The 24962-nt window shown below is 38.1% G+C and overlaps 1 protein-coding gene across 8 annotated transcripts in view; it reads left to right on the forward strand.

Annotated features, from left to right (window-relative positions):
* Positions 1 to 24962, forward strand: part of MYO1D (myosin ID) — a 351112-nt gene that overhangs the window by 156185 nt on the left and 169965 nt on the right. For 2 of the 8 annotated variants that reach the window (XM_082443688.1, XM_082443687.1), the window contains exon 16: positions 1463 to 1670. In XM_082443688.1, the coding sequence (XP_082299814.1) occupies positions 1463 to 1670 (208 nt within the window). Of the gene's footprint in view, positions 1 to 1462; positions 1671 to 2010; positions 5910 to 14198; positions 16971 to 18285; positions 18707 to 24962 lie in introns of those variants that run through there. The other 6 variants (XR_014257970.1, XR_014257971.1, XR_014257972.1 and 3 more) reach the window with 6 other exon arrangements.

Below are 24962 nucleotides of genomic sequence, written 5' to 3' on the forward strand. Positions count from 1 at the left end.
ACAACTCGACATCATAGCTAAATTTAATGAATTTAACATGGGAACCCAATAAAAATACCAGAAAGGATTCATTTGTTTTGTGATTGTTTTCCCCTGGAACTATGCAAATTGATTCTAAAGTTCATATAGAAAAATGAACACATAGGAATATCTAGAAAGACCTTTAAAAAGGAAAAGAAGGAGAAGAGACCACCAGATATTAAAATATACTTATAACATCTATAATTAGAAATTTGCAGTACTGGTGGGGCAGAGGGACAGACAAAGCAATGAAACAGACCAGAAAACCCAGAAATGAACTGAAGTACATATGAAAATTTAGCATATGATAAGATGGCATATTAAATCAGAGGGAGAAAGACAGACGTTTTAGTAAATCATATCGGAAATAGCCTTTTGTCAAAAGTTGGATCCGTATCATGTGGACCCATATCAAAGTAAACTCCAAATGGATCAGAGATCTAAATATAAAAAATGAAAACATATAAGTACTAGAAGAACCCATAGGTGAATTACTCTGTAACCTGAATATGAGGAAAGCCTTTCTCACTATGACTTAAAATTCAGATGCAGTATGTGAAAAACATTACTAAATTTGACTACATGTATGAAACAACTTTGCACCAGGAATGGAGGAAAAGCACTGCAGTAGGCAGCCTTCTAAGCTGGTCCCAGTGATCCCCACCTACTGGTATTCACGCCTGTGTAATCCCCTTCCTGTGCGTATGGGCTGGCCCTAGTGAATTGCTTCTAGCAAAATGGAATACGTCAAAAGTGATGGGATGTCGCTCGTGAGATTAGGCTACAAAAGGCTGAGACTCTGTGACTACTGTCTTGCTCACGGTCACCCTCACGAAGAAGCTGGTGTGTAGTAAACTAACCTATGAGAGGGCCACGTATTGAGGAACTGTTGGCTGCTTGTATGTAGAATTGCAAATGATCTGTGTATTGACCTTATGTGCAGAACTGTGCTTAGTTTTCTTTTAGTGATGATAGTTTATCTGAAGATCTGCTTGATGTCCTTTGAAGCGAGTCATATTGTTCATAACTAATGTCAGTCATTTACCAGTTCAAAAACCCATGATAGAGGCATCCTTTTCTTGTTTCTGTTTGTAAAGACAATGCTTCCAAGGTTACGACATTACAAATAATACTTGCTGCAAGTTTTTGGCAAATAGCTTTTATTAAATTAAGGAATACCCTTCTAATCCTTGGTTGGTGAGTGTTGTATTTTATTGAAGGAGTGTTGTATTTTATTGAAGGAGTGTTGTATTTTATTGAAGCCTTTTTCTATGACTCTTATCAGGCTAATGAAATTCATCCCTATTCCTAGTTTGCTAAGAAGTTTTTTCTTCTTTCTTTCTATGAAGCATCTTGAATTTTATTGGATAGCTTTTCTGCATCTGTTGATACCACGTGGTTTTTCTCCCTTAATCCATGCCGTGTTCTTTTTTTCATCCAGGTACAAAATGATCTCTGAATTCACCTGGCCCAACCATGACCTCCCTTCAGACAAAGAGGCTGTCAAGAAACTGATTAAACATTGTGGCTTTCAGGATGATGTAGCTTATGGGAAGACCAAAATTTTCATTCGAACACCCCAAACATTGTTTACCTTGGAAGAGCTCCGTGCCCAGATGCTCGTAAGGATTGTCCTCTTTCTACAAAAGGTAATTTAATATTTTATATATAAGGATAAGGCCTTAGTTTTATGTTCTTAAAGATGAGTTGAATGTTTTCTTTGATTCAAGAAATGTTCACGATGGTATATTTTTTGCATCTATATGCATATCTTAAGAGTGTTTTCTGTTGCCTTCACACATGGAAAACTTACTGGGCTGCGTGAACTCAAAATTATTTTATCCTCAGAACTCTGAAGCTATTTTGTCTTCTGGTATTTAGAATCAGAGAGATGTCTGAAGCAGTCTGGTTTTTGTCTCTTGCAGTTAACTGAGTTGTTTGCCTCAGCTTAACTGCATAAAGGACTTTTTCTATCTTATAATTCAAAAGCTTGGCCAGCCTGTGTGAAACCACCTCCCTCACCCATCACGACCCACCACCAGCACTTGCCAAGGTGTGCAGTGCTCACTCAACGATCCTCGTAAGACCATGGTACCTGTCATCACTGATCTGTGCAGGGCCCCTTCTCATTTCATTCAATCACTCAGGTATTTCTTTTTATCCCTCTTACCCATTTCCGTACCTTCTGATTGAACCATTTTAATGTAAAAAAATTATATATGCATATAAAAAGAAATCGTGTTCCTCTAGGAGAATGTCCTTGGGGTATCCATCAGGGGAAAGGTGGCTGGGTCATTGGGTATATGTAGACCTAATTGGTATAAGTAGTGCCAGGCTCCTCTCCAGAATGTCTGCCAGTTTGCACATCACCAGTTTGTATGTAGAGGTTACTATGTGCCCACATCCTTACCAGTATCATCCAGGTCCCTAAATTTTGCCAGACTAGTAAGTATAATGATATCTCATTGTTGTTTTACTTCCTATTTCTCTGATTACCATTGAATTTGAGCATCTCATTAAATGCTTGTTTGCTTTTTGGGTTTTCCTATAAACTGCCTGTTCATATCTTGTATCCATTTTTCTACTGTAATTGGTATCATTTTCTTGTTGATTAGCAGGAATTCCTTGACTATTTTAGACATTAATCTCTTATTCACTTTAGATATTATAAATATATTCTCCTATTCTGTCGGCATTCTAATGAACTTTCTAATGTGCTTTGTTGATGAGAATCCTTAATTTTGACATAATCAAATTCTTCGATTTTTTTTTTTTTTGGCCTTATATTTTGTGCCTTGGAATTTTATTTAAGAGGGCTTTCCTTGTATCTAGGTCACAAAGGTACTATCCTGTGTTTTCTTCTATGAACTGTATAGTTTTACCTTTCACATTTAGGTCTTTAATCCATTCAGAATCCATCTATGTATGTGGTTCTCTCTAGGAATCCAGTTTTACTTTCTTCTGTATGGTGAGCAAGTTTTCTCAATACCATCTAAATACTAAATAATCTGTTCTTTCCCTATTGATTTGTGGTGCCACTTTTATTATGTATGAAGTTTATATATATATATATACATATACATATATACGTATTCTGTTTCTGAGTGCTCTATTCTGTTCCATTTTTGTATCTGCCTCTTTTCATACTAATGCCATATAGTTTTTATTGTAGTATGTTTTAGTATATGGTAGGATAAGTCCATCTTCTCTACTCTTCTTTATTGAGGTTGATTATTCTATACATAGACCTTTATTCTGTAATATAAATTTTAATCTGTTTATTGAGTTCATTAAATTCAACAATACTTTTTATTAGGATTGCATTGAATTTATAGGTTAATGTGAAAGGATTAACATTTTTATAATATTAAATCATCTTAAGAGTATTGAATAGGCTTATTTAAATCATTTTTTTGACTTTTAGACTTAGAGAGGTCTTATGAAGTCATAGTTAATTCCTAGATATTTTATTGTTTTTGTAGCTGCTGTGTTTTTATTATTGTGTTTCTATTATATTTTCTATGTGTCAGTGTTGGTATAGAGAAGTAATATTGGCTTATGTTGGTTTAACTGTATCCAGAATGAAACGTTTCTTGATTCATATTTGTTGATTCTATTAGTTTTTCTGGGTAAAAGATTATATCATATGCAGATTATAAAAGTTCTCTTCCAATTGCCAAGATGTTTCTGAGTGTTGGTCTCGTTCATTTATTTTTCCTAGAACTCAGGAAAACTTTTGAAGTGGAATACTAAATTCTGTTTCATCTTAGAACAGTTTCCTTCTATTAATTGTTTTTTTTAATATTGCTTTTACTCCGTTCTGTTTTCTTTCTCAAGACAGCTTGTAAATTTGCAAGGTGAATCTCTGTTTTTTGTCTGCCATAGTAAGTTATTTTCACGCATCTGTTCTTCTGTATATTCAAATCCTTACTTTTGATCTTCCCTACTTAGCAGTGGGATATTTTGTTGTTGCAGATCTGCTACTTTGTCTTTCTTCTTCATACCTATCCAAGACATTGACCAGACTCAGGGCTTGGCCCTGAGCCAGGATGACCATACCTCTCAGTTTGGTTGGGACGATCCTGGTTTATGACTGTGGTCTGTTGTAAATATTAGTAGGAAACCTTTCACTCTCAAAGTGTCCCAGCATGGGTGACAAATGATACAATAGTCACCCTACCATGAACTCACTTTCTTTCCACTTGTTGGCTGGTAGAATCCTCTTCTTAAATCTACATCGGCATTTTGTTTACTTCTTTCACAATTGTCAGTGTCCCAGAGACTTTAACCTGTTGCAGCTCTCAGCCAAAGATGGGGCCCACCCTGTCCCTCCCCACCCCAGGGCCCAGCTCTTACAGAAAAGGTTGAATTCCAGATCTTTCTCAGTCCTCTCTCTCTACAGCACCTCTGCTTGCTTTCTGGTGAGAAATTACAATTTCTACCTAGAAAAGAGAGATTCTAAAAGACAAGGGATGGCTGCTTCATAAACCATCACCTGCGCCATGGAGGGAAAGCTGTCCAGTCTTCTCTGTGGTGTAGATCTTGCATTTCTTAACCATAAGGCAGTGAGTAGGGGATGACCTCCCTCTAAATTCTCAGGCACACCATCCTAGAGTACGATACACGTGATCTACTGATTATGTTCTTCGAACCAACTCCACGGGCCATAAAATTAGTGAGAATTTCAGTTTCTGGGAAGAGGTCATCAGTCACCTAACTTTCCATGTGACGTGTTTTCAATTTTTCTGTTTCCTTATGGGAATGTAGTGTGACGCTGTAGAGGCAGCATCAGGAGATGCTATTTTAAACAAGACTCCCCAGCAATTAATTTTTTAAATTTCCTTTTTAAATAAAAATTAGCTTTGTCTTTTTTATTGTATAATTAAAGTGTGCTCATTGTAAAAACAAATTCAAACCATAATGAAAAGTATAAGGAAATCCATGGGAAACCACCTAAAATCCCACCATCCAAAGGTAACACACCAAGTGTGTGAATTTTTCCATTCTTATCAGTAAGAAATGCTACCTCGTTTCTACTATTTCATTTTTTATTTTCATGACTACTAGCAAGGGTGTGTTTATTGGCTTTTTGGATTGCCTCCTCTGTTACTCATTTTTATCAGTGGCCCATTTTTCTGTTGGATTGTTTGCCTTTTTCTTAGGAATTTCTGGGAGCTATTATCTTTATGTGTTGCAGCTATTTTTCCCAAGCTGTCATTTGTCATTTGATTCTGTTCATGGTATACTCTTTGATGTGAAATTTTTTCACTGAATGTAATGAAATATGTCTTTTTCTTTATAGTTTTTGAGTTTCTTCCAGAAACAAATTATAGATCTGGGATTTCATTTTGTACATGGTGTGATGTAAGGGTCCAACTCTATTTTGATCCAGGTATTCAATTCCATTTATTTAAAAAATTCCTCTCTTTTTTCCACTAAATTGAAATCCCACCTTTGTCTAATATTAAATGCCTATATATGCTTGAATCTATTTCAGGACTCACTATTTTGTTCCATGGTCAATTCCTATGCCAGAATCATACTGTGTTTATTATAGTACATCTTAATAGGTTTTAACATGTGAGAACGTGGCTTTCAGTACCTGTTCTGTGCCTTAGTGGAGATTCAGTGTCAAGTTGGAAGAATCAGTGATGTTGCCTAAAACCAGAACCTCCAAAATTAATTGTTCTTAAAGGAATAAACTGTATAACCACAAAGATTGCAGAGGAGATACAAACTATGTTGCTTTCTGATTCATAAAAAAATGTCTAGTTCTCCACTGTCACCATCTAAACCATTAACCACTTGGTATCAAGAATTATGGATAATCCGTGTAGTGCATCTTGTTTCTCTTCATATACTTGGTCATATGCTTGACATTTTAGAGGATTTTTGAAATTGCTAGAAATATCTTTTTTTAAGAAATAACCCTCTAGATTTCAAAGAATTTCATTGGTTTTATAGTACATAAGTAATAGCAATACAAGTTCATGTAGAATCGTGAAAAAATATAAATCCTTTTATAGTTTTAAAATGTAATTTTCTTTTATATTATACATAAATTTTAATCATAACATACCATTGTACAATATTTTTTGTTATAACTTTACACGTGTAAACACTAATTTGCGTATTTATAATAACTGACTTAGTCCTTAGTATGATTTACTAGAGTTTCCTCAATCTGTCTGCTATTACTGGATGTTTGGGTATTTCCAGTGATACATTCTTACAGGTCCCATTGCAGGGCACATCTCTGTTTACTTAGAGTACTGCCTGACACCAAGTTCAATAATGATACCTGTTGTTATTACTACTGCTACTGGTATTACTGCTATTAAGTATTTGTAAACATCCTCGATTATTTTCTTGGAATAAACTCATAGACACAAAATTGTTGGGTTAAAAGATGCGTACTTTTAAGATTTTCTATACCTGCTATCAAATGGCTTCCAGAAAGATTGTGCCGGTGTATGGTCCCACCAACTGATGAGTGAAAGAGCTTGCCTCACTGAAGCACTGGATATTTTCATTCTTACAAATACCCTTTCTGGATGACCTAAAATCTGAATGTTTTGCCTGAATACAGGCATACCTCAGAGATACTGCAGGTTCGGTTCCAGATCACCACAAATAAAGCGAATATTGCAATAAAGTAAATTACATGAACTTTTGGTATCCCAGCGCACATACAAGTTATGTTCACATAATACTATAGTCTGCTAAGTATGCAGTAAAATTATATGTAAAAAGAATGTACATACCTTAATTTAAAAACACTTTTATGGCTAAAAAATGCTAACCATCATCTGAGCCTTCAGCAAGTCATAATCTTTTTGCAGTAGTAACATCAAAGATCACTGATCACAGATCACCATAACACATATAATAATAATGAGAAGGTCATCTGCAAACAGTGACAGTCTGTCTTCTTCTTTTCCAATTTGGATTCCTTTTATTTCTTTTTCTTCTCTGATTGCCATGACTAAAACTTGCAAAACTATATTGAATAATAGTGGTGAGAGTGGGCAACCTTGTCTTATTCCTGATCTTAGAGGAAGTGGTTTCAGTTTTTCACCACTGAGAACGATGAGAAAACCATAATTCAAAAAGAGACATGTACCACAATGTTCATTGCAGCACTATTTACAACAGCCAGGACATGGAAGCAACCCAAGTGTCCATCAACAGATGAACGGATAAAGAAGATGTGGTACATATATACAATGGAACATTACTCAGCCATAAAAAGAAACGAAATTGAGTTATTTGCAGTGAGGTGGATGGACCTAGAGTCTGTCATACAGAGTGAAGTAAGTCAGAAAGAGAAAAACAAATACCGTATGCTAACACATATATATGGAATCTAAAAAAAAATGGTTCTGATGAACCTAGGGGCAGGGCAGGAATAAAGACGCAGATGTAGAGAATGGACTTGAGGACACGGGGAGCGGGAAGGGTAAGCTGGGATGAAGTGAGAGAGTGGCATGGACATATATACACTACCAAATGTAAAATAGATAGCTAGTGGGAAGCAGCCGCATAGCACAGGGAGATCAGCTCGGTGCTTTGTCTCCACCTAGAGGGGTGGGATAGGGAGGGTGGGAGGGAGGCTCAAGAGGGAGGCGATATAGGGATATATGTATACATATAGCTGATTCACTTTGTTATACAGCAGAAACTAACAAACCATTGTAAAGCAATTATACTCCAATACGGATGTTAAAAAAAATAACGAGAAGGTTCGAAATATTGTGAGAATTACTGAAATGTGATACAGAGACACTAAGTGAGCAAATGCTGTTGGAAAAGTGGCACTGATCGACTTGCTAGATGCAGGGCTGCCACAAACCTTCAATTTGTAAAAAAAAAAAAAAAAAATCTGTGAAGGGCAATAAAGTGAGGTATGCCTGTATTTTAAAAATTATTTTCTAAGAAGCCCTGGATGTAGTACTGCATGTTTGCATCATTAAATTAAAAGAAATGAAGCTGTGTAGCAGTGGGATTTTTTTTTTAAGATCATCTTCTCTTCCTTTCACAATACGCAATTGCTTCACTTCCCCACACAACCTCTACACTGGAGCTTGTGTGTGTTCTTTACGTCACATTTGAATGAGAAATCAAATAAGGTGGAATTTCTAGACAGCACTGAAGAAACTACAGTTTTCAGAATTACAGCTTTAAGCAAGGAGGTGCCGAGACATCGGTAGTCAGTTCAGCAGCAAACACACGGGGCTGTCAACATGTGTAATGATTGTTTTAAGTGTGTTGTGCAGCAGAGCTGTCCAAGCTGATTTCCTTTTAACTTTTTTCCATCTTCATCCTGTACCTTCCTGATTTGGTGTTTCCTATCATCCATCTTCTATATGTTGTATTCATTAATTCCCAGAAAATAAAGATACTTACTTGTTGTGTGGTTGGGGAGATCCTGAAAGAAGACTATAGTTTTCACTGTTAACTGGTAGTTAACTGTTAACTGATTTTTAATGAAAATATCTCACCAAATGCATTACAAAGCATCACGGTTCTCTAATATTCTGTACTCACTTAGTTTTAAATATTTTGCTCTCTCAGAAAAGGAGTGGGGGAGCTTCCCTGGTTGTCCAGCAGTTAAGACTCTGCGCTCCCAATGCAGGGGACCCGGGTTCGATCCCTGGTCAGGGAACTGGATCCCACATGCCACAACTAAAGATCCTGCATGCTGCAACTAAAAAAAGATCCTGCGTGCCGCAACTAAGACCCAACACAGCCAAATAAATAAATATTAAGAAGAGAGGGAGAGCTTATTAAAAAAAAAAAGAAAGAAAGAAAGGAGTGGGGTACAGAACCCCTCAAGAAACTCCCTTATTTTTTTGGTGCATGTATAGTTTTAAATGTATGTTCTCATCTTATGGCATCATAGGACAAGATCAAAATCATCATATAAGGTGATATTAAAAATGGATTCTCAAAGGGAGATAGAAAAGTACTGGGAGACTTCATCTTTTGTGTGGCCATTACCAACAAATATGGAATGAGGTGATGGATTTTGAAGAGTGGCTTTCTTGACCCACCTATAAGACAAATAGATGCTTTTGTGAATTGTGTCTTCTTTTGGGGAAATTGGCCCTTTCTTAAAGGGCATCTATAATCGATTATAGACAGACACCTTAATTGGTCACTGTGTTATGTATTTGGGCCAATTCAGATCACACAGCTTTGATCCTAGCTCTAGGAATAGATTTATCCTTTCCGGTGTGCCATGTTATAGTTAAGAGGCCAAGGCCCCTCCTCTGCCACGTACTGAAGGCTACTAAGCATAGATATTCTTTCTTAAAGTAATATCTTAAGGCTCTAATCATTTTTCTCCAAGCAATTTGTGGTCACCCTGAGATCACAATTACAACTCCCGAATTCCCCAGCAGCAAGAGCTGCCAGCCCTTTGAAAATTTAAATTATGCTAGCCTCTGACCTGCTCCACACTCCATGCCACGAGTTTTTGTGGGTTTTATTTCAATCCTAAATACGGCTCACAGCTTATAGCATCCATGACACATGAGCTGTGGGGTCCAGAGTCAAGCTCGAATCTGACATCAGTTGTCAATCTTCTTTTATAGTCATGTGAAATTACAGACATGTTTATATGGGAAATACAAAAGCTTCATGCTATCAATGTTCAGATCAGTCAGCCTCCTGGATCACTTGGCTCCCAGAATTTTATTTTTGCTTGTCTGGTGTCTGCCTGAAAGGATAGTAGTGGCTTGATTATTAGGTCATAACAAAATTGGTGCAATCTCAAAGGCAGGACAGGGGAGAACAAAGGAATGAGTGGAGGAGAAAGTGTGGAAAAGATGTGGATGAGAAAAAAAGGTGATGTAACGCTGAGAAAGGAGGAAAAGACATCAAGTCAGTGAAATAAAATACTCAAAATGTAGGCTAAAATGACATGTGATTGTCATTTCTAATTTTATGTGGAATTCAAGATGGAATTGTAGAGGGCTTCCCTGGTGGCACAGTGGTAGAGAATCCGCCTGCCAATGCAGGGGACACAGGTTCGAGCCCTGGTCCAGGAAGATCCCACATGCCACAGAGCAGCTAAGCCCGTGCACCACAACTACTGAGCCCACATGCTGCAACTACTGAAGTCCGTGTGCCACAACTCCTGAGCCCGCGTGCTGCAACTACTGAAGCCTGTGCGCCCTAGGGCCTGCGTGCCGCAACTACTGAGTGTGTGTGCTGCAACTACTCAAGCCAGCGCACCTATAGCACTGAAGCCCATGTGCTCTAGGGCCCACATGCCGCAACTACTGAGCCCGCGTGCTACAACTGCTGAAGCCTGCATGCCTAGAGCCCGTGCTCCGCAACAAGAGAAGCCACCACAATGAGAAGCCTGCGCACCACAATGAAGAGCAGCCCCTGCTTGCCACAACTAGAAAAAGCCCGTGTGCAGCTACAAAGACCCAGCGTAGCCAAAAATAAGTAAATATTTTTAAAAATTAAAAAAGAAAAGGCGGCTCATGTATCACAAGAACTGCCCTGGTTGTTTTTTCCCAATTAATAATTTAATATTATTTTTATGTTCTTGTATTTATTTGTTAAATTCGCATTTTTCATTCTTTTTTTAATTAATTTTTATTGGAGTATAGTTGCTTTACAACGTTGTGTTAGTTTCTACTGTACAGCAAAATGAATCAGTTATACGTATACATATATCCCCTCTTTTTTGGATTTCCTTCCCATTTAGGTCACCAGCACTTTACATTCTTATTGTTGGGTTATATTATAGTCCCAATCACAAGAAGGATCTTGTGAAGAGTTAAGAGTGACTCATAAAAGCATAAACGTATAATGAAAATAGCAAATTCTGAAACTGAGAATATTATCATCACTATTAATGATAAGTAATCGCAAAGGTTAATATAGGTCTGAGTGTAATAATTTTGTAAACCAACCAGAGAAAAAGTGTGAATAGAATCATTATCTGAAAATCAGATTGTATTGGTGTAGTTATTCATTTGCCCCTATTCCCTGATATATTGTTTATTGTGAAACTTTGTCAAGTAGTAGCATAAAGCTATGGGGTTTTCACGTTATTTTCAAACAAAGCTCACCAGCTTCTTTGTGAAACCAGTCAAGTGTTTTATTTCTCAGACTAAAAGCAAAATAATTATCTCTCATATGAAATTGATTACTTTTGCCCTTAAATTAAAAAAGAAAAAAAAGCTACTAATATAGTAGCTAATCTTTACTGAGTGGCAGGCACTATTCTGAGCATTTTGCATATATTAACTAAACCTTTATAAGAACTCTGTGAATGAGTGTCTATCAGTATTTTTCATATAATAGGAAAGGGAACTTAAGCCACGTGAATAGCTGAGTGCCTTGCTGGAGATCACACCAATAGTGGACCCCACAGCTGGGATTTGAACCCAGTGGTGCAGGCTTCTGCACACTTTTAACCCCTATTCACTTATACCACACTAGCATCATTCAGTGTGCACTCCTTATAGGAAAAACAGGTAACAGGTATGACTCACACTATTGAAGAAAAGTTTATAAAACCAGCCACAAAGATGATGATGGCATCATGCTCAGAGAGAAAGAAGGTGATTTGGCCCTAGTGCTGTCTGAGTCATTGACTATTGAGTATGTGAACTAAGATATATCTTTACTACGATTGGAAGGAAACACTGATGTTTCCTGTATGAATCAGCTCTTGACATATGTACGGTAATGAAAAGTGATCAGTGACTCTCTCTTTTTTTTTTTTTTTTTAATTTATTTTATTTATGGCTGTGTTGGGTCTTCGTTTCTGTGCGAGGGCTTTCTCCAGTTGCGGCAAGTGGGGGCCACTCTTCATCACGGTGCGCGGGCCTCTCACTATTGCGGCCTCTCTTGTTGCGGAGCACAGGCTCCAGACGCGCAGGCTCAGTAATTGTGGCTCACGGGCCCAGTTGCTCCGCGGCATGTGGGATCTCCCCAGACCAGGGCTCGAACCAGTGTCCCCTGCATTGGCAGGCAGACTCTCAACCACTGCGCCACCAGGGAAGCCCAGTGACTCTCTTTTACTGAGAATACGTGCTCCAGGAGAAGAGTTTTACTTGTTGTGGTAAAAGTTACTTTCGAGCCAGGAGTGGGTTGGGAAAGGTGTGTCTGGATGACTGTGGACAAAGCATGAGCTGAATTACAGGAAGGGTAGGGGAGGCATGGCTCTGTGATAAGAGAGGTTGCCCCCAGTGCCAGTCAACTCACTGCTTTATTCATGGGGAATACTTATGGTCAAAAATACGCTGCTTGACCTCAGCTAGTATTGAAAGAAATAAAGAAAGATGTGCCTTTGATCAAATGACCACCATTGACATTATGTCTTTTCAGTAGGAGGTGAGAAGAAACAGGTAGCTAATGTCCTTTCCAACACTGTGATGTGTGGCCGGGTGGGAGAAGAGCACTCGTGTATTTTAAATGAGTAATAAACATGGATTTGTCCATTCATTACTGAATAGGGATATACAACGAGCAAGACAGAGCTCCATCCAGAGGAAGCTGACAGCCGAGGCAGAAGGGAGATGTGTTAGCACTCAACCAGTGCAGTAGAGTAATGGTGACACTGTTGAGTAGGTAACGACTGCCAGGTGGGCTCAGAGAAGAGTCACCTACCTGAGCTGGGAGAGAAGGCTTTTTGGAAGAAGGAGAGATGCCAAAAAGTTGGAGAACAACTCTGTCAGATTCACATTTTACTTGAAAGTCCATTGTAGGGAGGACATATCTTAATCTCTATTTCATAAACCATTTATACAGGTTGAGTTCATTGGAGCTGGGTCATTGATGTGATAGCAGGTTAATTGTCACTAAGGTTAGTGGGTAAACTAAACTTCCTATGACAAAAACAGGGAACGAAGTTCTACAAAAATATCAAACAAATGTTGTTTTCCATAATAAATGTATACTAGTCTCAGTCCTTGGAATTACTGAAACTGCCCTTTCGATGTTACAGGAGAGTTCTTTGCCCTCCTTAGAAATTAGGACAATTAAGATGCAAATATACATGGCAGCCATGCAACTCGTGATGATAGAATTAAATTTAGCTGAATTTTATCACAAGTTTATAAATATTTACTAACCTTTCCCCTGTTTATCTAACAAGAGGTAAAGAGCTAGCTCTGGATTTGTCTTCTCAAAGCACCTAGGTCAACAATTTCCATTCTGTCATGGTTCCTCATTAATAACTGCTAGTAAAGGCTGGCAGCCTCTGATTTGATTGGGGGTTTTTTTCTTTGTTTGTTTTTGGTTGTGGCTTACAATATTCTGTTTCCACACTATACTGTACAAAGTCTCTGCAACTTGAGAGAAGGGGTGCAGAGGCAGGAGCGTATTTGGAGGAACTTAATAGTTTGGGGCATAGTTCAAAGTGCCTCTGAGACATTCGAGTCAAGATGACCAGCATATTGGATGTATGAGTCAGGGAAGCAGAGGAAGTAACAAATTTCAAGTAAGAAGGAATGATCAGCAGTGTCAAACACAGAATCATCCAACAAAATAAAGGACTGAAAGTGCCCACTTAATCTGGCAATTGGGAGATCACTGGTTTATTAATAACCAGCATGTTAAAGATGATCAGGATGAAAGGCAGAGTACAGGAAGAGAAGAAAAACACACCAAGTACTAGAATCCTCCAGGAAGAAAGTAGGTTGAACATTTATTGGTAACTCATGGTAATATGGTAATGAACATAGGTATAGGAAAGTATGTATGTTTTTAATGAAGAAATCAAGGAGTATTTATCATTTACAAGACATTTAATAAGTGATTATTGAATGTTGAAGCCTTACCCCTACATATGTTACTAAGCAGTCCTAATAAAATAACATTATTCAGTACAAGTCATTGATTTTTATTATTGTGAAGAAAATTTCTATTGATTTATAATGTAAGCCAATAACTGATGCCCTTTAGTATTTACATATTGACAAATGCAAAGCCCTTTTAGAACAATAAAAATGCTTCAGCAAAAATTTAACATTAGAACAACAGAGCATCCTTTCTTCTCTCTCTCTCTCTCTCTTTCTTTCTTTCTCCGTACCCACCTCCCCACCCTTTTCCTCCTCCCACCCAACTGAGGAATAAAAAAGATAAAAGCATATTTGGAAAATAATGATGACATGTCAAAAATAATTTGTTTCTTATTTATCTCCTCTCAGATACTGCCAATAAGAAGCCACTGCCGCCCCTTCCCCAGCCTGTTCCCCTGTAAGTTGGAAGCAGATGATTTGCTCTCCTGAAAGAGCAGCAAATCCGTTGCCCGGGTGATATCTCATTACTAAGGCAACCAATTTGGTGCATCAGTGTGAATCCCAATTTTAAAATGTAATTATGCCAAGATATGTACATATGCTTGAGATTTGCTTAAAAGAAATCTGTTCTCCTTTGGAAGGAAAACATTTCCTATGTTAGTTGAAAGAAAGGGGGAAATACTTCTTTTATTCTTTGCTAGTTAAATACACCTTTCAACTGAGCTCCCACCATGCTTAGTGAAAGAGCTTGCATTCGTTCTCTCTCACCACTTTTTTTTTAACTTGAGATCTTCCCTTTCCAAGACACTTCTCTCTTGAGACCTGTCACTCATAACCCAGCAGCTGTTGTCACCATGACAACATTTTCTGGCCCCTATAGGTGGCGGAAGGAAAAAAAAAAAAAAAGTGGCTCCATTTTCATTGCACTTTTCTTTTTAATTGCTGGGAACTCAAGAGATTGACTCTTTGTAAGGAATTAATTAGTGAAGGGGAAGTGATTCAATGAATAGGTGTTAACATTAAATTAAAAACTTGTGAACAATTCAGTGAGGATTGCTATCCCGGACTCAAATGAAAGATCTTATAGATAGGAGGTGTACACCAAAAGCTTGGCTGGAGGAAGACAGCCAAGCCAAACAAAATACCATCGAATCACTGCTGAGCAATTAATTTTTCTTCCTCCTCGACAAAAATTATTGTTTAAAAATTAAAAACGTATTTGGGTGCAGGGAATATTTAATTAACAATCTTATTAAATAATGAAACCCATGCAACTCATTAAGTTTCCCATTTGCTGAAGCTGCCAGGAAGCTCAGGATTCAGATTTGTACTCAGATCCAAGAACCATTCTTAGCTGGGGTTTCAAGTGTGACTGTCACCCTTCCTACTGAGACCCCCACCCATTGCCTACCTGTCCTTTTATCCTCAGTTGGGTGACTATGTTGTCTATGTACCTTTTTTTAAAAAAATTTATTTATTTAATTTATTTTTGGCTGAGTTGGGTCTTCGTTGCTGCACGCGGGTTTTCTCTAGTTGCAGCGAGCGGGGGCTACTCTTCATTGCGGTGCGCAGGCTTCTCATTGCGGTGGCTTCTCGTTGCGGAGCACCGGCTCTAGGCGCATGGGCTTCAGTAGTTGTAGCACACGGGCTCAGTAGTTGTGGCTCGCGGGCTCTAGAGCGCAGGCTCAGTAGTTGTGGCGCACGGGCTTAGTTGCTCCGTGACATGTGGGATCCTCCCGGACCAGGGCTCAAACCCGTGTCCCCTGCATTGGCAGGCGGATTCTTAACCACCTTGCCACCAGGGAAGCCCCCTTGTCTATGTACCTTTTATGTAAGTTCCCTCCGATCCTTTTGGAAGTAATTGGGTGACACATATTAAAGGCAACGATGAAAATATCATAATGGGTATTCACTACCTAGTGGCAATGCTGATATTTCACGTAAAATATCACCCCCCAAAAAAGATGATTTTCAAAACTGCCTTTTTAAAAAGGCCTTTCTGAAGTACATCATTTTGCCACATATTTCATTAAGCCAAGACACTTTATGGGTGACAAAATATATCCTCATATCCTATTAGGTATATAAAAGAATATATGTGGTTTAAGTGTAAGGGCTATGGTGTTGAGGTTTACTTTAGTCTTTTTCTTGCTATAGCACCAAGAAATCTAAGTGTGTCAGAAATTGCTTATATCTTTGTCCTGGCACATTTAAACACATTCTGCTTGGACTATTAAGTTTTGCTAACCAAAAAAAAAAGTTTATGAAATATTCAAATGTTCTGGGAAATGTATCATTATTTATTGCATATATTTAGAGCATTCAGTTTCTCTTTATGGGGAGACGTATAGTGGCTTTAAACTCGATCTTTTTCATTTCAGCACATGCAGAGTATAAATACCTTTAACGTACAAAAGGCCCTTCCAAAGAAATGAAATAAATACCTCACTAGAAAACTGAGGAAAACTATAGACAATCAGTCCACCAGAAAAAAAGAAAAATGGCCAGCCACTATATTTTCACCTATCAAATACTCAGGGTTTGTTTTTTTTTTTCTTTTAATCCTACACAGTGTTGTTGATGATATGTTTACTACTGGCATGAGAGTAAATTGGTGAGGACTTTCTGGACAGTAGTTTAGCAATGTGTTTCCAAAAAATCTAAAAGTTGGGTTTGCCTCTAATCTAGCAATTATACTTGTAGAAATTTATACTAAGGAAATTCTTGAAAATTCATGTAAAAATCCAGTTGTAAGAATTTTCTCTTCAGTATTTCTCATGAAAGTGGAAAATAATGGAGAAAAATGTTAAGAAGTGAGTCATATAAATTGTGGTACATCCCTACAATAGAAAACTAAGCAGCCGTTAACAGTAACAATATAAATAAATTTAATAACAGCAAGTGCTCATGGTAAATGTTAAGTGAGAATATATGTTACAAAACAGGATGTTCAGTATGATTCCTTTTTAACCACATTGTTAATTCTAGACATACCTACACATGCATGCATGTGTGCACACACACCCATTATATAGACTGAGGAGGAGTCATTCCTTTGGGGGGGGCTTTATTTATAACTAAAGAAAATTTAGGGCTATTTATTTATATTCAGTATTTTTTGTCAGAAAGTCTTACTGTTGCCAAACATCACTCTCCATTCAAATTCAGTACTACAAGGAGAATCTGTATTTTTTTTTAAATTGAAGTATAATTGAATTACAATGTTGTGTTAGTTTCTGCTGTACAGCAAAGTGATTCAGTTAAATATGTATACGTATATATATACATATATATATTCTTTTTCATATTCTTTTCCATTATGGTTTATCATAGCATATTGAATATAGTTCCCTGTGCTATACAGTACAACCTTGTTGATTATCCACTCTATATATAATAGTTTGTATCTGCTAACCCCAAACTCCCAATCTATCCCTGCCCTACTCCCCTCCCCCTTGGCAACACAGGTCTGTCCTCTATGTCTGCAAGTCTGTCTCTGTTTTGTAGATAAGTTCAATTGTGTCATATTTTAGATTCCACATATAAGTGATATCATATGATATTTGTCTTTCTGTTTCTGACTGACTTCGCTTAATATGATAATCTCTAGATCCATCCATGTTGCTGCAAATGGCATAATTTCATTCTTTTTCATGGTTGTGTAGTATTCCATTGTGTATATGTACCACATCTTCTTTACCCAGAGACTCTATATTTTTAAGAAAATTTAATTTCAAAATAAGATGTTTACTAGCCAGTTGTCCTGAGTTGGTCTTATTGTATTTGTGTAGATACAAACACCCAAAGAAATCAAACAGTCATAGAAAATATGTCAGTGACAAATATCCTCGGGGAACTAAAAATACAATCAAGCACTCGTGATTTAAATGCAGGTTACAGACCAAGTACTTTATTCACAAGTTTACTTTAAATGGATTATAGGGCTTCCCTGGTGGCGCAGTGGGTAAGAATCCGCCTGCCAATGCAGGGGACACGGGTTCGAGCCCTAGTCCGGGAAGATCCCACATGCCATGGAGCAGCTAAGCCCGTGCGCCACAACTGCTGAGCCTGAGCTCTAGAGCCCACAAGCCAGAACTACTGAGCCCGTGTGCCCTAGAGCCCATGCTCCGCAACAAGAGAAGCCACCACAATGAGAAGCCCACGCACCACAATGAAGAGTAGCCCCGGCTCGCCACAACTAGAGAAAGCCCATGCGCAGCAACGAAGACCCAACGCAGCCATAAATAAATAAATAAATAAATTTATTTTTAAAATGGATTATAAATAGGAACAACATAGAGCTGTAATCACATTATTTCCATCTAAAATTTTAATTGTTTTTATTATAAAGTAATACGTATTCATTGTGAAATTTAAAAATATACTTAAAGAAGGAAATAACATCATCCATCATCTCACCACCAAAAGGTAACTACTATTAATGGTTTGGAAGGTGTCATAACAGTCTTTGTCCTACTCTCTCTTACACACACAGTTTTCTAAATTGAAGTCATGCTGTGTACACTGTAAAGGGCTGTTCCAGATGAAAATCGGCAGAACCACGGTGATGGTTGTGGTACGGGGTCCCTGGACCACTTCTGTGTGATCTTCCAAGCTTCTCTCCTTGACCCACATCTGCAAAGCATCACCATCTGAGTTTTAATGATGTTGTTCCTCTGTTCAAAAGCCCTTCAATCACCTACAAAATTCAGACCAGGCTCTGCCAGCATCTTTCACTGTGCCACCATGCAGCGTCATCGTGTTTTTCCCTGCACTCTCACATACATCTCTTTCCCACCTGTGCGCTTTACACATACCATTTGCCTTGCCTTTTGTATCTTCAAATTAGACTCCACCCCCTCATTCAAGCCCTCCTGGCCAGACTAGTCTAAATAAAGTCATCTTTACTTCCTTCACCAGCACCCATTTGTCGATTTTACGTGGCTCTCTGAGGCAGTAACTTTAACAGGAGGTAGGAACTGTGGGCCTGCTGTTAGTTTGGGGGTTGTGTAAGGTTTTAGGTCATCACTTCCTTTATCTGTAAAACGATAGGCTTGGATATGGGCACATCTGTTACAATCAAGTATGAGGTGTATTATGAGTAACTTGGTACTAATAATAAGTTAGCAAAGATAATGAATTAATTTGTAAATAGGAGCTGATGCGAGGTTATTTCTATAAAATTTATATTTGCTTTCTTGAGTGGGCAAGAAAGGTCCATTTCAGGGATGGTACAACCCCCGAGGGTTGTTGCACGTGTGTTGCACGTGTGAGTGTCCTTCCTAAAGTGTGCCGTGGAAGAGTCAGGGCAGAGAACCTCCCAGCTGATGGTTTATAAGAGGTCTTCAGCTCAAAGATTCCCTCCGAATTCTAAGATTTCTGTAGTCTGTAGAGCATCTATTAATTTTGCACCTTTGTCTTCTCTCCTCAACCAGATTATAAATTGTTGAGGGAAGCAGTGTCCTTACACTTGTTTGTACTCCACCCAGGGGCCCCAGCATGGTGCCCTGTGCACAGTGGCTCACGTGGTATTTTGACAATAATGTAGTATCATGACTCAATACTAGGTGCTCTGGGATTATAAAGGTTCCTATTAGCTATGTTATGTTTATTAATACTTAAGAGCTAGTCATATGCATTTAAATGAGGTACCTTCATCATACCAAGCAAATGGAGTAATTAGTAGGCATAAGAGTTATTCCTAACTGGGAAAGAAGCCTTTAAGTTTTAACTCTGCTGCCAGAGTTGAAGAATCGCTAATTTCTGTGTAATTTCTAGTCTCTACTGCTGCCTAACCAGCAGGTAGTTCTTGGCTTCAGTCAACCACAAGGCACTTGGGTTCCAATCCCAGCTCCAACACTTACAAGATGAAACTTTGGGACCTCTCTGTTCTTCAGTTTCCTCATCTGTAAAAGGGAAGTAAGAGTACCCACCTTATAGTATGGTTGTAAGTATTAAATGACTTAATATATTCAACATACTTTGATCAGTGCCTAGCATATGGCAGGTACTATATGTTTGCTATTCTTATTAACATTGATATTATTAATATTATTATTATTGGTTTGGGTATATATCAGTTGACCATTGGCATAATTATGCCACAAACCACCTGTATTGGTTTCCTATGACTACTATAAAAATTATCACAAACTTGGTGGCTTGAAACAACAGAAATTTATCCTCTCACGGTTCTGGAGGCCAGAAGTCTGAAATCAGTTTCACTGAGCCAAAATCAAGGTGACATCAAGGCCACACTTCCTCTAGTGGTTGTAGGGGATTATCTATTCCTGGTTTCTTCCAGCTTCTGGTAGCTGCCAGAATTCCATGGTTTGTGGCTGCAGTCTCTGCTTCCATAGTCATATGTCATCCCCTTGTCTGTCTTCAGATCTCCTACCACCTCCCTCTTATATAGATATATGGGATTGCATTTAGGGTCCAAATAGATATATGGGATTGCATTTAGGGTCCAAACAGATAACCCAGGATAATCTACCCATCTCAAGATCCTTAACCTAATCACATCTGCAAAGTCCTTTTTTTGTCACGTGAAGTAACATTTACCGGTTCCAAGGATTAAGAGGTAGAAATCTTTTCGTGGGCGGGGGGGGGGGCGGGGGGTGGATTGTTCAGCCCACCACATCTCTAAAACACAGTGGCTATAACAGTCAGAATTTACTTCTTCCTCATGCATCCAAGGTTTGGCCATTTTTGGCTGAGCCCATCCCAGGCCGTGGGCTGAGTACAGATAGTCTCCACATGTGGCTTATTTTTTTCTGGTGTCAGTGGATCCCAGGGGCATGTTCTTCTCATAGTTAACAGCAAAAGCCTAAGAGGGCAAGGCTGACCACACAAGCACATTTCAAGCTGTTCAGGTCACATGCATATGTATCTCGTTGACCAAAGCAGGTCACATCAATGGGGTGACCCACGTAGGTCAAGAGGAAGGGAATAAATATTTGCTATCATAACAACTTAGCATGGGGTTTTCTGTAGACGACAGCTAACTTAAAGCTACATTAACAATATATGTATTTGGAAGAGGAAGAAAATCCAGGATTCAAAGCAAAGTTATTTAGTAATAAGACAGTTTCCTATAGTTGTTATTTGAAGGTTAAGTCAAGAAGCTATGTGTTTTGTAGTCTTAGTCTGGCCAGATACAGTCCTGAATGTGGTGATCACAGGAAACTTGTTGCATGATTTTTGATTTAGAGGATAAACCTCCACAGACGTGGAATGAGCTACCCAGCTCCTTTTGCCATAATGTAATGTAGTGACTCGGTGAACTCCTTGGAGATGTGAAAAAGAAGCAAGAGTTTTCTGCCCCTCTGGCAGAACAGAATATGTGCTGGGTAGCCTCGCAAGAAGAGAAGGGACCTAGAGAATACCTGTCAGCTGCTGAGTTAAAGCCAAAGCTACATTAATTACAGTATCTTCTCAGTCATCCTTGACCTATGAGCCTGAATAGATAGTTCATCTAAGTGATCTAACCAAGAGCTGGTTCCTTATACATTCATTGGAACCTGATTTTTGTTAATTTGAGAACTAGTATACAATATTTGTATATCTGAATTGGATAGAATTTCCCAATCTAGGGGGTTTTTTCCCCCTCTTTCCTCTCATTCCGGTAATAGAGAAATTAGATTATTCTCACAGGCCCAGTGAAAGAAAGGAATAATACACAGTAGAGTCTATGAGCTCTTTCTCAGTCTCTTTGGCTCCAGGACAGAATAAAGGATGTACCAGGTCACATTTTCCTCAGTCACTTGATAAAAAGCAGTGACACTAAGGTGTTGACTTGTGTCAAGGAAAAAAAAAAAAAAGGAAGAAAGTAAAAAAGCAAAGGGGGAACTTTTCATGAAAAATCCTGTAACTGGGATGAATGGAATTAGGAACTTAATTTAGAGTATCCGTATTTAAGATGAAGATTTTTACGTTTTTAGTGAAGGAAATTCTTTTAACATAAATGAAACATTCACTGAAAACCAGACTTCTTCACGACTCATGTTCCTCACTGGCAAACTGGCAGCAGTTTGCCAAGCAGATGCTCATTCATGCTAGACTGCTCTAGAACCATCAAGTGTCACCACTGATCTTGAAATTCCATTAAGGCTTGAGAACTGCGTGGCAGCTGCCGTGTGTCACTTCCTTGGATGTTTCATCATTTGCTTGGCTCGACTGCACTGCTGTGTAACGGGATGAGTTGCTTCTCTTAAGTGAGCTCTTAAACCCTAAGGTTACTTGGTTGTCAGACATTCCGTGGGGCCTTTTTCACAGATAAGTAAGTCTTCTTTTAAACTTGTAATAAAAGATCTTTAGTGTATTCAAGCCAATAAGTATCCATTCATTCAACAGATGTGTTTATTGCCAGGCACTCTTTGGAGACACCGGGATGAATATAATAGAAATAGTCCTTGTCTTCATGCAACATACATTCTAATTGAGGAGTAAGACAGAAAAACTTAGTCAACAAATAATTATAAGTTATGTAACAGGCATGAAGGAAAGGAAGGCCTGAATTGGGACAGTCATTCAGAGGACAAGGGAAATGGGCTGGTCAGGGAAGACCTCTCTGAGGAGGTGACATTAAAGTGAGACCGAAAAATTGAGAACGAGCTGACTCTAGGAGAAGTCCAGGGAGAGGAGATGCAAGCAGAGGGAACTACATAAGCAAAAAACTCTGCAGCAAGAGAGGGTGTGAACATTTGGAAGGCATTTTCAGCAGTATCACTGCCGCGTCTGTGCTTCTGTCACTTTTTTTTTTTTTTTTGAAATACTGGTGCACATTCCTTTCTTCAAGGCTCAGTGCAGCAGAATTTCTGTCTGTGAAGTTTTCAGCTGGAATTTGGGTTTAGGTTTTCTGGAAGGATACCTGGAGGGCAGCTAAGGAAGAGTTCCCTGAAATATTGATCACAAGCCAGTTGAGATGAGTGAAAAAGACCAAAAAGAAGGGTAGAGTTTGATGGTCCGAAAATATTTCACAGACAGAAAGAGTTGTTTATTGGCAAGTCTAACGCTGATGTTCGTTCTAAAAGCAGTCTGATTATTCTCTAAATCCAAGATATGGTTGAGCTGACTTTGTATGAAAATGCTGATTTAATGTGACTTATATATTAAAATCTATAGAATATACCCTTTCACTATAGCTTACGCCTTTTGCAGTCAAGTAGTTTTATGTATGTGGGTGGGTGGGAGTGTGGCTATATATATATCTCCTGATTATTATATATTCCTGATTATTTCCCAGTGATTTTTTTATGCAGCTATTTCAGAGGAGACATCCTCATAAAGATTTCCAGTGTTAACTCTTCTTAATGCCTGACCAGGTAGGATCTGACTTAGATTCATTCCACTCACATAAGTTTGATCCAAATAGAACATTTCTCCTGTCATACTCATCAGCCGTAGCTGGTAACTCATTTGTATTTCAAAGAATCCAGAGCTTTAGTGGGCATTTCACACATCTTTAATTATGGATAATCTACTAGAGTAGACACAGTTTCCTGCCATTCATGAAGTGATTGTGAAATAAAGGCTCTCTCCTATTTGTGATTGAGACCACTCCTCCACATAGAACTTACATTTTAACAAGACAAATTCTTTTTATAGACACATATTTAAAGTTTTTTTCTGAGATGTGCAATTTATTTATTTTTATTTATTATTTAAATTTTTGGCCACACCCCGAGGCATGTGTGTTCCCCGACCAGGGATCAAACCCACGGCCCCTGCATTGAAAGGCAGAGTCTTAACCACTGAACCACCAGTGAAGTCCCTAGACACATATTGATTTTAAAGTAGGGAGGGCCTTTCTGAGTTTAGCAGCAGCAAAAGAAGAATCATAAGGGCAAACGTTGATAAATATCTCTGAATAAACATTTAAAATTTCTGTTTCTCAAAAAATATCATTGTATCACAATGTGTTCAGTTGCAAGGAAGGGAGAAGGGGAGAAAAAGAGAGTAGGAGGGAAGGGGAAAGGAATAGAGGGGAGGAGAGGAGAGGGAAGGAGGGGAGAGCGTAAAAAGAAAACTCAACTCAGACGGGCACAGAGTGTAACGGGGATTTATTTCATACATCAGGAAGCCTTCTCTTGGGTCATCTTCTTTCTCAGTGTGGCTCCCCCTTGTGGTTGCCAGATGGCTGCCAGCAGTTACAGAAGCCACGTTTCGTTATTCAAGGAAATCTCTTCTAGAAGTACTTGGACATTCTCTCTGAAGAGTGAGACATTTTCTTTCTCAGAAACACCTAGAAAATGTCTTCTCATGTTTTATTAGCCAGGACCAATAACCATGGCCAGGAGATGTTAAAAGGCAAAATGCTAAAGAGCCTTTGTAAATGTAATAAAAGTTTAGCTTATTTCATATATAAAAAGCCCTTACAAATCATTATGTAAAATTACAAATATGTGATGGACAAAAACAAGGAATGGAAAGAGAATTCACAACAGAAAAAATTCAAATAGCCAGTGAATTTTTTATATTCCTAATCAAAGCAATTGAACCATAGCGACAATATGTTATCCTATATCAATCTAGTTAATTCTTTTTAACTCTTCGCGTGGTAGAGTTTGGAAATGAATACTTTAGTATGTGGCATTTGGAAATGTAAATGAGTCGCAGCAGCAATTCTATTTCTAGAATTAGAATTAGAATATGTACAATGATACTCCTAAAATGATATTTTAAATTGCAGAAAACACCAGAAATACCGCACAGTAGGAGGTTGGTTAACTGAATTATATGCATGTATCTGGTTGAGTACTGTGAGGCCATTCAGAATCACATTATAGGAGGATATTTGATCACATGGGAAAATGTGCTTGATGTATCAAATAAAAAGCATTGCAAAGCACTTTATGATAATTATGTGATCTCAGTTTTGTGTAAAATATGTATGTAACCATAAAAGAAAAATGAATACATTTGACCGCACACAATTTTTTTAAAAGACAACTTCTGTATGGTAGTATACCATAAATAGTACCAAAAGATCATTGGCCTACTGGAAAAAATATTTAAAATGCTAATAACAAAAAGATGATTCCCTTAATTTATAAAGAGCTCAATACAAATCAATAAAAGACAGTCCAAAGAAAATGGATTTTAAAAATAGAAATATGCCGTTTATAAAAAAGAATTTTAAATGACTGATAAAAATATACACGTTATATT

Source organism: Balaenoptera physalus (genome assembly GCF_965194825.1).
Source record: "Balaenoptera physalus genome assembly, chromosome: 20".
Taxonomy (NCBI): domain Eukaryota; kingdom Metazoa; phylum Chordata; class Mammalia; order Artiodactyla; family Balaenopteridae; genus Balaenoptera; species Balaenoptera physalus.